This window comes from Lepidochelys kempii, chromosome 1 (assembly GCF_965140285.1).
Source record: "Lepidochelys kempii isolate rLepKem1 chromosome 1, rLepKem1.hap1, whole genome shotgun sequence".
Lineage (NCBI taxonomy): Eukaryota > Metazoa > Chordata > Testudines > Cheloniidae > Lepidochelys > Lepidochelys kempii.
In genome coordinates, this window is record NC_136380.1 from 253,304,737 (window position 1) to 253,320,341 (window position 15,605).

Here is a 15,605-nt window from a genome sequence, read left to right on the forward strand (position 1 = left end):
AGGGGCCATCATTCCCATGCTCCCCCCCACAAAAAAAAGGTGTTATCCAGAATTCATTAGTGCATCTTCATACAGTATAGCCTCAGAATTATGAATTGACCAGTCAACCACAGTATTTTCTTAGCTGGAACTGGAAATACGCAATCAGGCAGCAGCAGAGACAAAAAAAGCAAATACCGTATAGTACTGTGTGTTAAACATAAATTACTAAAAAATAAAGGGAAAATTAAAAAAAAATGTGACAAGGTAAGAAAGCTGTTTCTGTGCTTGTTTCATTTAAATTAAAATGGTTAAAAGCAGCATTTTTCTTCTGCATAGTAAAGTTTCAAAGCTATATTAAGTCAATGTTCAGTTGTTCTTTCAAAAGTTTACCATAACGTTTTTTTCAGAATTACAAATAACCTCCATTCCTGAAGTGTTCGTAATTCAGAGGTTCTACTGTATTTCTCAGTTCTCAGAGGTAAACTGCAATACTTAAGATTTTGCTATGCTTTTTTTTTTTTAAATCAACTCATCAAAAAAAATATAATCAAAGCACTCATAATCAGTAATGATCACTCTATTTTATGATTGAAGCCAATAGATATGCTCCTTCCCACTTCACTTATTAACCAGCTAGATTTCCTTTAGCTGTTTTATATGCAGTTGAGGTTTTCAACAATAATTTGCATAAAACAGTCCTAGCGGCATTCATAATATTTTCCTTCCATATGCAACCTAATATTATTTATTCAAAAAGGACAGTAAAGGCCAAGACCAAAGGGACAGTTATTTTTAGTAGCCTTGTCAAATAGTAAATAAAACAATCCTCAGGCTCTATTCAGGGCTTTTTCTTGCCTGGCATTTCTTAAAAAGGTATGCAATTTGAACAGAGTGGTTCTTGATAGCTATAGTTCAAATCACAGAAAATATTTCATACCCTTACAATTTGCAAATTTCCTAGGGATGTGTATTTCCTAACTTTAGTGTGCGGAGCAGATGTGCTTCTTTGGGATAAAAATATTGGAACATCATAATTCCAGGACATACTTAAAGACCACACACTTAGTTAATAACTATTAATCAGCACTGCTAATAGTATACCTATCCATTACAAAAAGAAAAGGAGTACAAGTACTCCTTTTCTTTTTGCGAATACAGACTATCACGGCTGCTACTCTGAAACCTATCCATGACAAGTAACAGGACATTTCACATTTATCTTAATGGTGTATTTTGTACTTGTATCTTACAGTAGAACATCAGTTCAGAACAGTACTGGACTGATCCAACACCCATTAAATCAATGAAAAGATCTCCATGAGTATTAGATAAGAGCTCTTCATGCTGAAATGCACCAATTCTGATTCAAATCTTGTACCCACCACTTATAAATACAGAAGAGTGATTTGTAGCTTTCTGAACATGTGTGGGTAACTGCTAATCAAAAGGACACTTGGAGAGCAAACACTAGTTTTGATTCGAACTTAAAGAACTCAATCTCATTTATTAAAAAACCACATACAAAAATCATCAGTTACATAACACCAGCAAAAAGAAGCACAGTCATTTCACAACAGAGTTTGCATTACTAACAAATATATAGCACTTGCTGTTTTCTAAAACCACTGCTGTAGCTTTTGAACCATATAGTCATTCAATAATTAAGGTATTATATCAATTTTTCCTACCTCCAGTGACATGCTCTCTCTTCTTTGTAAGAGCAATTTTTCTTTATAACAAGGTTTTTTTAAATACTCCATTTCAGAGTTCTCACATATATGCATCCAGATGCTGTATTTTAAAATGTTAAGTATAGGGAACCAGTTACTATCTGTTGTGATACATATTTACTCTAATTGTGAGCTCAGCTGTACAAAGTATGTTAAAGTCCATAAAGCATCACAATATCCTACAAATTTTGATGTGAAAAGGAGACAGAAAAACTAAATTAGTCTAAGCAAAAATGGCCTACTGATATGGTTCAAGGACTATATGGAAATCATGGTTGATAAAAACAGAAGATGTGCGACTGGAAATAAATGAACCAAAATTGGTGTGTCAAATATTAAGCATAATTGGACGACAAAATAATGAGGGAATGGGCTATTCCATCCATCACTCCCTTTTTGGGTTTTTAAAGAAAGATACTTTGGGGAGAAAGAAGGGAAGAACTGACGAAGGCTACTGGAGCGAACTTCGCCACCATTGCTGCCACTCCCACTGTTTCCTGAGACCCTGTGCCTCTGTCATCCTGATCCTGAGAGATGTCCTGACCAGGCCAGGCCAGAGGGATCCAGATAAAATTACCACCCCTACTAGCTGAATACAAACACCAGGATGAAGATGAAGCAGAATCAGACCTTAACAGCTACAACAACAGCCCCAGATCACATCAACTAACTTACTGTCTTTTACCCGAAAGGACAGTCACTACTATCTTTGATTCCATATAAGGGACTGTCAAACAAGAGAGTTTTTTCCTTCTAAAAAGGGAAAGGAAACAAAGGATGTTAAAATAAAAGCCTTACTTAATGCTTTACATTTCAAACGCTTTAACTGTTTTTCCTTCTTTTGTATCTTTAATAAAAGGTTAAAAGGATTTTTGATTGTGTGCTTGCCATAGCATTAAGCGCAAATCCCTGGACCTTTAGCATGGTTGAATTTTGGACTGTGACAGTGGACAGGACTACATTAACACTTTTAGCCCATTTATTTCATTTAAGTTAATACAAGTATCTTCAGAATTTAGATTAAACAACACATACACTTAAATTGAGAAACTGGCTACCATTTTGGGCCCCAAGCCTACAAACCTCCACTATGGTGGCAGTTTTAATCCTTGTAATACAGATTCAGCTTGTTCTAGGTAGTGAAATGACATGAAAGCAAGAAAATCACTCTTTTCATACTTTTAAATACTCTAACCTCAAAAGATGGGACTTTATTATCAATTTGGAAGAGAAAACAAGGGGAATATAATAAAACAAAACATCATGAAGTAAAAACAAAGCCCATACCTAGGACGGCAAAAGGAGATGGCTGTTCCAACTAAGTCAAAACATAAAATCTGTCTCAGTGTAGCACAATACATGGAACTGATCTTACTAGATGATTACAAAGTTAACATTATTACCATAAAATAAACAATAGCAAGTCAATTCCTGAAAAGTATTTAGGGATAAGCTTTAAAGAAGTAAACCCTCATAGTAGAAAATTAAAATCAAAAGTTGGTTATGTGAAACTATAGCTAATACATTTAAAAACAAAATATTTTACCTTTACTTACCAAGATCATCAGAGTTCAAGATTCTGTTATATGACAGCAGAGTTTAGCCCTTTCAAAGCTCCAAGCGATACTCACATCAGTTGAGCACCCATCCACCTATTTTTTAAACTAAGAATAACTTAGATCTACAGAAAAGGTGCAGGCAACTGGGAGTGGTTAAGGAAATACAGCTGTGTTCCTTCTGTCCCAGGTTTATTAGGCTGAGAGTGGGTAGCTGTGCTTCTAACCCTGTCAGCAGAAACAAATAGGTCCTGATAACATGATCAGTGGATATGGAAGACTGGAAATGAAAGTTTATTGGAATAAAAAAAATAGCTGGCCCCGGAGGATACTGACACAAAATTTCATCTCATTTGGTTTATTGATTTAGCTGTTTGAGTAAAATGAATGGCTGACTGATACTGCATTTTAGCTGAGTCAGTAAAAATACAGACACCTGGAAGGGGAATCATATTGCCTTATGAAAAAGAAAACCAGGTGGGACTCACTTATTTGACTGAGGCTTACTACACAACTGATAACACAACTTCAACCTGCTAGGACAGCATTCTCTGCAGTTTCAAATAGCTGTGACTTCAAGTAGTGCATGGGGAATTACAGAAACCAACAGGAAAGTAACTTGAAGGGGCAATATCCCACTTTTTAATTTTTGCTTTTGCAAAATAAACTAAAATTAGAAAATAAAAGATCTGTATTCCTTTACTTAACAGAAACAACAAGGAGTCCTTGTGGCACCTTAGAGACTAACAAATTTATTTGGGCATAAGCTTTTGTGGGCTAGAACCCACTTCATCAGATGCATGGAGTGGAAGATACAGTATCAGGTATAAATACACAGCACATGGAAAGATAGCAGTTGCCCTACCAAGTGGGAGGTCAGTCTACTGAGACAACTCAATCAACAGTATGATACCAAGGGAGGAAAAATCACTTTTGTAGTGGTAATGAGAGTGGCCTATTTCAAACAATTGACAAGAACGTGTGAGTAACAGTAGGGGGAAATTAGTATGGGGAAAATTAGGTTTTGTAATGACCCAACCACTCCCATTCTTTATTCAGGCCTAATTTGATGGTGTCCAGTTTGCAAATTAATTCCAGTTGTGCAGTTTCACATTGGAGTCTGTTTTTGAAGTTTTTTTGTTGAAGAATTGCCACTTTTAGGTCTGTTATTGAGTGACCAGGGAGATTGAAGTTTTCTCCTACTGGTTTTTGAATGTTATAATTCCTGATGTCAGATTTGTGTCCATTTATTCTTTTGCATAGAGACTGTCCAGTTTGGCCAATGTACATGGCAGAGGGGCATTGCTGGCACATGATGGCATATATCACATTGGTACATGTGCAGGTGAACGAGCCCCTGATGGTACAAAAGAATAAATGGAAACAATCTGACATCAGGAATTATAACATTCAAAAACCAGTAGGAGAACACTTCAGCCTCCCTGGTCAGTCAATAAGAGACCTAAAAGTGGCAACAAAAAAACTTCAAAAACAGACTCCAGCGTGACCCAACTGTTTGAAATGGGCCACTCACATTACCACTACAAAAGTGATTTTTCCTCCCTTGGTATCCTACTGATAATTGAATTGTCTCATTAGGCTGACCTCCCACTTGGTAAGGCAACTCCCATCTTTTCATGTGCTGTGTATTTATCCTGCTACTGTATTTTCCACTCCATGCATCTAATGAAGTGGGTTCTAGCCCATAAAAGCTTATGCCCAAATAAATTTGTTAATCTCTAAGGTGCCATAAGGACTCCTCATTGTTTTTGCTGATACAGATTACCACGACTACCACTCTGAAACCTGTTACTTAACAGAGTACATGTGTAGCCATAAAGTATACAGGGCTCTCCACAATTCTCTGGGCATTCATGAAATGCTCAATCCTCTACCAAACTAGAGTGACCTGCAGCATCTACCAAGAGCAAAGCAGTGCTATGCTATGTAAGAGGCCAGAAGAATGAAAGAGGAAAAAGGACAGGCAAATGGAGCTACAGCAAAGTATTTTCTGTAGGCCAGATGAGAGAAGAGGTGAGGTAGGAGAACTGGCTGGCAGGCAAGTAGTTGTGGAAAACAGACCCATATTAAATTATATAAAAAACAAGATGACTGTAGCAGCAAAAAATCATACTTTTAAAAAAATTATTTGACTATTATTGGGCTGTGGTTAAACAAAAAGTTTGGTTGTGTGATGATTTAGGGAACTTGTCTGTTCAATTTATGAATTGTGTGAGATTATGAACTCTCTGAATGTATCTTTACCAAGTTACAAGTTGAATGCGTAGCCCTTGGGCCTTCTTTAATGGCTGTTTCCCTCCATATTGGCCTGAAATTCCAACAGGGTAGTGATACAGGACAGACTATAGCAGGTTGTTAAATCTGGATTGCTCTCCCATTGAAATGGAACAGATCTGAACAATTGACTGACTCCCATCCCAAACTGGTTTATCAGAGGAGTAGTCACCTGGCAACAAAGTCGCCAACTGGAGGTCTCTGATCCCCTGGGAAAGCTGATCCAGGAATCTTCTGGAAGATTATAGGACTGGAGCTGCTCTATTTGGGGTCTTCCCTGGCTGTTTTTCTCCAGTTCAAGATGAGGGAGAACAATCCAGCACCTAAAAGCCAGATGAGGCATCTGAATACAGATGGTCCCCCCACCAGGGAAGGGTGAGCTAGTGAGGGGCATGTATTAGGATTGTTTATGGCTTTCCAAACAATCTGTAGTCTTCATCTGTTAAGTAAAAGAGCAATGGTGTTAGCATCTGAGGCAAAGCGTTTCTGTGCTATATGCTGCAGCTACCACATGCCTTCTGAGAGCGTTCACCTTCAGTGGGATTCCAAAAGAGGGTGTGTGTAAGACATGGGAGAGTCTGAAGGGCCAGCACTTAGCCCAGAGACTAGGCAGCAGGATAGTGCTTCAGGAAAGGGTGCTAGACAGAATGTCTATACCCCTAGCTTGTGCCCAGTGATCCCCAGAGTGGGGCATTGGGTGTGCTCCATCCAGGCTCCGAAGCCTAAAACACCTGTGGACCCAGTGGCTGGGTTGCCTCACAGCAGCCTAGTGAGTGGCCAGTTGGGCCTGTAATAGTAGGGTACTGCAGAGCTGTCAGTTTCCTACCACAGAATTCAACAATGCCAGAATCAAAATTGGACCTCATGCATACGGTCCCTGTGTGGATGAAGGATGGTATGGACCCCGACAACTCCTTTGTTTCTTCTTCCATACTGCTCCCATGCAGCAGAGAATGGGGATAAAAAGATTCTTTCTGAAAACTACCACAAGCTTGCCTGAGGCCCTCACACTATATATTGTTTTACCCCACCCCACCAGGTTCGTACATCTTCCCATTCACCACAATCACTTCCTCCCCCTCTCTTGCTTCCAGATCTCCAACTTTTCCTCCCTCTCAGCACAAACATCTCTTAACCCTTCACTCTCCTCTCCCTTTCCCCTAACGACCTCATTTTTCCTCACCCATCTGTCCCCCCTTACTATCTCACCCTACACCCTTCATGCTCCCTCCAAATCCCCCACTCCCTCTTCCCCCAATGCCCTCATTCTCTCCTCCTCCATCTGTCTTCCCTTCCAAGCCCATTCCCTTTTTCTTTCTTGAAAACAGTGCAGGGGGTCCCACCATTTATTCCCCCAGACTTTTCTTCTTCTGCAAATACCTGCTTTTTTTTTTTTTTTTTTTTTAAACTACAGCAAGGGCTTTGTTGCTCCTTGGCACTACCTCACCTCTCTGGACCTTGCACTCACTGCCTCCAAAAGATACTCATTTTGCTCTATCAACCCAATATCCTCCCCTCCACCCCTCACAGAATATCAGGGTTGGAAGGGACCTCAGGAGGTCATCTAGTCCAACCCCCTGCTCAAAGCAGGGCCAATCCCCAACTAAATCAAAGAGAAGGTACTGTCGCTCCCTTGCCACTGGAGAATGTGGGCATTGATCCTGCTGCCTCTCGCATGCACTCTACCACTTGAGCTAATTCCCCTGTCAGCGTACCTAGTCTTCCTCTGTCTCTCTCAGTTCCGCTTCAAATCCCCTAGCTTCCCTCTTCATTGCCTTCATGCTTGAGTTCCTCCACCATCTTTGCTTCCACAGCTCCCCTCCTGCCAAGTCCATTCACTGCTTCTGACCTACACACCCTACCTCATCACCCAACCCCCTCCACTTGAGAGCCAGCTGCAATGCTTACACTGCTGTTTTTAGCACAGGGCTGTCTCCCCAGACTGGTATGTATACATACCTTCTCTGTGTCTCCCTAGACTGTGTACTCTTCAGGGAAGGGATCTTTCCTTCTTGTTTGTCTGGAAAACTCTTAGTACATCATGGGTGCTACCATCAGCAAATAATAAATACTACAATACAAACATACATTATATAAGTACTATTCACTCAGGTATCTCAATGCAGTGAAGAAACTATTTTTTATTGTTTAAAGAGCTTTGCAGTTCATTTGTTAGGATTTTAAAATCCAGTAATTCCTCCAATAAAAAAAGTTTGCCACGACAACGTAGTTCAACAAGGTAGTTCCACCAGAATTAAATTCTGTAATTATTTCTCAGTCTATAGCACAGAATAAAAATAGCATTTTAAAGAAGTCAAACAAAAAGTGAATTATAACCATCCCATTTTTAAACAATTTATAAAATATTTCTCACAATATACATGACAATAAACTAATTTAAATAACATTAATACAAACTATCAAAAGTCAGGGAACTTAAAGTGATATTCATCTTTACCACACAAGTAGAAGACATAACAGGTTTATGATCCTTTCCAATCTGTCAACTAGGTAGTCATAATTTTAAGAAAAAAGATCAAGTAAAAATTTTCAAATGAGTTAGGCATCGAAATCCATGTCTAGGCACCCAAGGACCTGGCTTTATTTTTAGATGTGCAAACACACTGTTTTTCCACAGAGATGAGAATGCTCAGCAGCTCTTTGCAAGTCAGGCCAACTTTTTAAGTGTCTAATGCCCCAATTCTGTAAAAACTTATGCACAAATGTAACTTCATGAATTTGAATAGTCCCATTAAATCCAGAGAGACTGCTCATATGCATAAAATCATATACATAAATGGTTGCAGGATAAGGAAATACACTGACTTGGGAGTCTATCTGTGGATTTAGGTGTCTAATTTTAGGTCTCCAAATTTGAAATTTTTGGTTATAGTATTTACACAATTAACAGAATGATTCATGTAATTATGTATTTAGGATGTCCACCAGGATTTTTAAATTTTAGATACATTTGCTGTGCATGAATTGTAGCCAATTTTCAAAATATCATCTGTACAATTTATATTTTTTTCAAATTACTAATTAGACTAATCACTTGCCAAACTTCATGGTTCAAGCTTTGAGTTAAACAAATATAAGAAAGCATTCAGCCAGTAATTTCTTTCTCTATAGGCCATATTCTGCCACAGCTTTTAAACAGAAATCCTTATTAACAACAATGGTGATTTCTGCTTAAAAGTGGATGGTACACTCTGGCCCTATATTTTTAAAAGTTTACATAAACTTTCAAATAGTTCAAATACATTTTAAAAGTCTAAGAAGCAACATAATCTTATACACCCCAAATTTTGATCAGGGTAAATATTTACAACTGAAATACCTGAAAACCGATGATTGTAATGGAAACAATGACACAACCTTAAAGTACATAATAAATGTCAATGCTGTGACGGTACTTTTAATATTAATACTAGAAGCCTCTCCAGTTGCCAACAAAAAGTACATTTTTCAACAGAAAACTAGCTTCATTCTAGCTTATCCTCATTAATATAGATTAGTGCAGCATCATGCTAAATGTGTTTGCTTACACCAGTGATTCTCAAACTGTGGGTTGGGACCCCAAGGTGGTCATGACCCTGTTTTAATGGGGTTGCCAAGGCTGGCATTAGACTTGCTGGGGCTCGGTGCCAAAGCCTGAGCCCCACCGGCCAGGGCCAAAGCCCAAGTCCCACAACCTGGGGTCAAAGCCCAAGCCTGACGGCTTCAGCCCTGGGTGGCGGGGCTCAGGTTACAGGCCCCCATACCTGGGGCAGAAGCCTTTGGGCTTCAGTTTTGGCCTCAGCAGGTTTTGGAATTGGCCCCCACGCCCAGGGCAGCTCAGGTGGGCTCAGGCTTCAGTCCCGCCTCCTGGAGCTGTGTAGTAATTTTTGTTGTCAAAAGGGGGTCATGGTGAAATGAAGTTTGAGAAGCCCTGGCTTACACCATTGATTTAGATAGGTACCAAGGGCAAAAGAAGTAGGTTGCTTCTCTTGCTACTCTGTGGTAGGGCCCAATCGTGCAAATACTTTTCGAAGAGCTTAACAGTATATGCAAATAGTTCATCTGATGTGCGTAAAGTTAAGCATGTGTCAAAATGTTTGAAGGATTAGGGCTCAAATCATTAAAATTATTATTATTATTATTATTGATATTCAGCTTGTGGCAACTGGAGAAATCCTAAAAATGGCAAAGACACATCATCAATTAAGTAGTTGTGTCTGTGAGAAGGAAACTATTTTGACTCAATGAACCCTTTTTGCATTGTGATTTGAAATACATACCCAATTTGTGAGGGCAAAAATGTTAAGACAAGCCACTGATCTGTTTTCATCTCCCTTCTTCACTGTTCATTTATTGTCATTAAAGAAAGCTCTGGTTTATATTATATCCCGTGATTTTCCTTTTTTAAATGCTCCATTTTTTTCCTAATACAAAACACCTGTCAAACAATCAGCCTATACTTCATTGTATCTGGTCAGATGTTTTCAACTGACAACAGTCCTCACTTTCAGGGTAAAAATCAGATAAAAATCCTTCCTGTTCCACCTTTCATTTAAAAAAAAATTAAGGTAATTTAATATCAGTGCCACCTTAATTACCCATACTAAATTGAACAATTGTTTTGAAATCCTTCGACTGGAATGGTAAGCAGTTGTCTCCTATTTTTCTTCTGAATTTACTGGGAACAATTAATATGTCCATCTGAATGATTAGTCTCCAACATCCCCATCTCTATCACCAATGAGCCATAGGAAGTGAAAACTCATAGCTAATAAGGCAGTTCCAAGCAGATCTCCCAATGCAGTAAGGTAAGGGATAGAAAAACTGTCAGGATCTTTTCCTTTTTTCCAGAAGTGGTGCACCATCCAGTCAGCAATCCATAACAAAGTAAACACCTGTGGCAGAACATTAAACAAAAAATAATCCAAAATCAGTGGGAGTGGAATTAGAGCACTTTTGAAAATCCCACCCTAAACATTAACACTGATCTATTTCCCTGCTGATTATTTTAGCAGAAACATTAAGCTAACAGGCCTGATTTCTAAGATGTGCTGAGCATCTGGGATGCCCACTGAACTTCAACAGGAGGTGGTGGATGCTCAGCAACTCTGGAAGTCATACTGCGTGTGTATTGGTGGGTGTAATGGTAGAACTGGGTGAACTGGAGCAGTTAGTGCCTTGCTAGTGTGGGGAATGAAGAATTCAAACACTTCTCCCCAAAAACTCAAGATCACTTTCATCCTTGCCTAAAAGGTAGAATATCAGAATGGTAGGACTGGAAGGGGCCTCGAGAGGTCATCTAGTCCAGTCCCCTGTGCTCAGAAGTATTATCTAGACCAGTGTTTCCCAAACTTGGGATGCCGCTTGTCCAGGGAAAGCCCCTGGCGGGCCAGGCCGGTTTGTTTACCTGCCGCGTCCAGCGGTTCGGCCGATTGCAGCTCCCACAGGCTGTGGTTTGCCGCTGCAGGCCAATGGGGGCTGGGGAAAACGGCGCAGGCTGAGGGACGTACCGGCCGCTGCTTCCTGCAGCCCCCTTTGGCCTGGCGTGGCAAACCGCGGCCAGTGGGAGCCGTGATCGGCCAAACCTGCAGACGCGGCAGGTAAACAAACAGGCCCAGCCCGCCAGGGGCTTTCCCTGCACAAGCGGTGTCCCAAGTTTGGGAAATACTGATCTAGACCATCCCTGACAGGTGTTTGTCTAACCTGCTCTTAAAAATCTCCAATTATGGAGATTCCACAGCCTCCCTAGGCAATTTATTCCAGTGCTTAACTACCCTGACAGGAAGTTTTTCCTTATGTCCAACCTAAACCATCCTTGCTGCAATTTAAGACCATTGCTTCTTGTCCTATCCTCAGAGGTTAACAAGAACAATTTACCTCCCTCCTCCTTGAAACAACCTTTTATGTATTTGAAAACTGTTATGTCCCCTCTCAGTCTTCTCTTCTCCAGACTAAACAAACCCAATTTTTTTCCATCTTCCCTCATAGGTCATGTTTTCTAGACCTTTAATCATTTTTTGTTGCTCTTCTCTGGACTTTCTCCAATTTGTCCACATCTTTCCTGAAATGCGCCCAGAACTAGACACAATACTCCAGCTGAGGCCTAATCAGCACTAATCAGAGCGGAAGAATTACTTTCCATGTATTGCTTACAATACCCTTGCTAAGACATCCCAGAATGATGTTTGCTTTTTTTTGCAACAGTGTTACACTGTTAACTCATATTTAGCTTGTGATCCACTATGACCCCAGATCCCTTTCCATAGTACTACTTCCTAGGCATCATTTCCCATTTTGTACGTGTGCAACTGATTGCTCCTTCCTAAATGGAGTACTTTGCATTTGACCTTATTGAATTTCAGCCCATTTACTTCAGACCATTTCTCCAGTTTGTCCAGATCATTATGAATTTTAATCCTATCTTCCAAAGCACTTACAACTCCCCCTAGCTTGGTATCCTCTGCCAACTTTATAAGTGTACTCTCTATGCCATTATCTAAATCACTGATGAAGATATTGAACAGAACCAGCCCCAGAACTGATCCCTGTGGGACCCCACTTGATATGTCCTTTAGAAGGAAAGATAAGATACATCCTCTCCCCAGTATGTAAAATCTCAACTACCTCCTAGTTTCCAATAACCAAAGCTGTCTCCCTGGTGTCCACACCACTAGTACTCTTTCCCAATACTTTGTCCTACAGTGCAATTATATTTTCAAAACAAAAATATAAGAAACAATGAAATGTTGAGGGTTAATTATTATCAAAATAACCAAATGTCACAAGACATAACTTGATTGAAATTGGGAGAGTAAGTGAGGAGATTGGCTTTAGGGGAACAGTACTGAATAAAACCAAGTTTAGTGTGATGCACAGGAGCACTTGTTAGATCTCAAATAATTTCACCCAGACAGCAGGAGCCAATGTAAATGGCCTAGAAACCATGAAGTATCCATTTCAACCCAGGCCCAATTCTCATGGGCATTATGAGATCTGCATTTTTAAAACCAGGTCTGAATTTGCTTCAAAGTGCTGTGTTACAGACTTTATTCCCAGCTGTGACTGTCTCAGCACCTAAGAAATATGAATTTAATGCTGAAGGTACATGTGACGAGTAATCCAGTACTAGTAGGGATTCATTTTTGAATATTCCACAGCTGTATAAGAATTTCTGGCTCACTTCAATCATATGGCATAGCGTGAGTGGGGGGAAAAGCATACTAATTGAGTCTCCATCTCTTCTTGTCTCTTTGGATGGGACTGCCTAGGCTGAAATAAATGTTCATACACCCCAATGTCTTTTTAGCTAATCAGATATTCAGGAATTAAGATTTATAACATGAGGTCTGAATTAAGGACAGTTCTTACCTTACTAACATACAAAAGAAGATTTACTATATACATTAAAGAAAATATATGTAATAGAAAAATGGTAAAAGTTAAAAAATAAGATCCGAATTAATTCTTTAAATTAGAACATTTAAAACTAAATGCATACATTATCTTTCCAAACGCTATCAGTTGCTAGAACATTTTCAGTGCTCATAAGATTTTTTTAAAATGATCTCTAGATTAAAGCCAAGTTTAGAAAAAAACCATGTTAAATATACTAAAATGATTAAATACATTATAAAACTTCCTCTCAACACTTCGTTTTTTAAAAATTAAAAAATTCATGCTTTAAACTACAAAAGCATATTTTAAATCTAAACTTGTGGATTTTAAAAAAAATGACCAAACACTGTCCCTGTTTTCTCTTTATGAAATATGCATAACTTATTTCAATAAACACATCCTCTCAATAGGCAACTCTGTAGTTTAAGCTAATTATGCATGTGCTAGGTGTGCTTACTGGAATCCAAACAAATATATTTAAAAGCAGATGTTTTCTTTGGAAGATTATGTCAGATTCTTTCAGTCAGCTCCTTCTTCCAACACAGACAAAAAAGGTCTGTATATAGAGATACTGTACATAAACATTCCCTTACAGGCCCTACATACCAGACTCCGTAACTTAAAAAGACAATAGTTATACAATTTTATCAATCTAATGATGTGGGAACTCTTTTTAAGAACAATATTATTACTTACTCTGAAAAGAGACACATGATTAATTAGAAATACTGTACACAGTAAAATTTAAAGTGTAGTGTAGAATGTGACTTTTTTAAAATTAAAGACTTAAAACTCCAAATTGTCCCTATATATTTCCATTTCTAAAATATCTGGCTGATGTAGGTTTGGGAGAAAAGTAGTCCTTGAATTCTACAAGACTTAAAGGGAGGATAAATTGACCAACGTATTTCAGAAATGTCAAAGAAGTAACTGAGTAGCTGCATACATAAAAGGACTGACCTCAGAACTGAGAGACTCTACAGTCATTGATCAGGGAAAAGATAAGATGATACTTGGAAAGAATCAGACGGTTAAAGAATGCAATATAGATTTTAAAAGGAAGGTCAGGCTGAATTAATCTGATTAATTTCTTGATGTGACTGACAAAAGAAACTGACAGAAGTGAAACAGAAGACATAATCAACCTGGACTTAAAGAAGGCTTTTGTATTTAGTGTCACAAAAAGTAGTATGAAGAAAAGGAGGACTTGTGGCACCTTAGAGACTAACAAATTTATTTGAACATAAGCTTTCGTGAGCTACAGTTAGACTAAAGGTGCCACAAGTCCTCCTTTTCTTTTTGCGGATACAGACTAACACGGCTGCTACTCTGAAACCCGTCATTATAAAAAGTAGTATGTAAAGTTATCAAGTATGATGGTGCTGGTAAAACTCAATTTGATAAAAACATATTGGCAGCTGAGGACATAGAACAGTGGGAAATAGTATAATGGAGGTGGCAAAAAGAGACTGTTGAGAAGACAAATCTTGTTCAGCCTACACACTGTACTAACGATGGAAAGGCGGGATCATGACGTAAATAATACATAAGTGTATATAACATAAAACTGGAAGATTTCAGAGTAACAGCCGTGTTAGTCTGTATTCGCAAAAAGAAAAGGAGTACTTGTGGCACCTTAGAGACTAACCAATTTATTTGAGCATGAGCTTTCGTGAGCTACAACTCAATGCATCCGATGAACATATTATCCAGTGCTTCTAGCATGCTGTATGAATTCTGAGAGAAAGGTAGAATTAAGGTCGTATGCGTCATATTGGATAAAATGTAGTAATTATCTCAAAACCAACTATTATAAACCAGAAACTTCAGAGTTAAGTTTACAGTTAAGAAATCCAATCATGTTAATATAAGAAATCCACAATTAAGGCACCAAAACAACCACAACTCTGACCTGTAAGTGATGTCATGCAATAACCACAGGATTATGATTAAAGCATTTTAGTTGTCTGTGGTCCAGGATGAGATTTAAATGATTTTTAATTACACATTAGGTTTCTCAGATTTTTCCCCCTCATGGCATCCCTATGGGGCCTTGTCTGAATAGTAACTGTAAAGTACCTATAATGGTCTCATCCTGTAAGCCTCCATACATGGAGTTCCCATTGACTGCAATGAAAATTCTGCATTCAAATTACTTGCAAAATAGGCCCTGAATACTCAGAGAATATAGTTGCTGGTTGCAGATACCTCATTTTCCCAGAAAGGTAGACTGTTCCATTACATTTTAAAACAAAACAAAAACCAGTCTTCTCTGGTGGCCATGTCAACAGTCCTGGTTCTTTCCATGTCATAACCAGAGGAATCAAACCACTGCCTCCACCAAATATGGAAAGAATTTCTATCACCTCTGGCTCTCCAAAAGAATACTATCCCATTTCTTCTCTAAGAAGGACCTTGCCACTGTCAGCCATGCCATAGTTACTTCCATGTTGGAAAAGTGCAATTCACACTGCTTGGGGGTGAATGTGGACACCAAACGCACAAGCTACAATGCATTCATCATTCAACAACCTGCCTCTTAAGCAACAGACACCAGCATGGATATATTCCACTTGCTCCTTGTTTACTTCTGGACCAAATTCAAAGTGGTAAACAAACAGATACATTACACACTTAGGCTAGGTCT

The 15,605-nt window shown here is 38.8% G+C and overlaps 1 protein-coding gene across 3 annotated transcripts in view; it reads right to left on the minus strand.

Moving 5' to 3' along the window:
• Positions 1–9,996: 9,996 nt before the first annotated feature.
• The window catches only part of SLC41A2 (solute carrier family 41 member 2), a 96,451-nt gene continuing 90,842 nt past the window's right edge, over positions 9,997–15,605 (minus strand). For all 3 annotated transcript variants that reach the window (XM_073323973.2, XM_073323974.2, XM_073323990.1), the window contains one exon: positions 9,997–10,458. In XM_073323973.2, the coding sequence (XP_073180074.1) occupies positions 10,273–10,458 (186 nt within the window). In that variant the 3' untranslated portion in view covers positions 9,997–10,272. The remainder of the gene's footprint in view (positions 10,459–15,605) is intronic.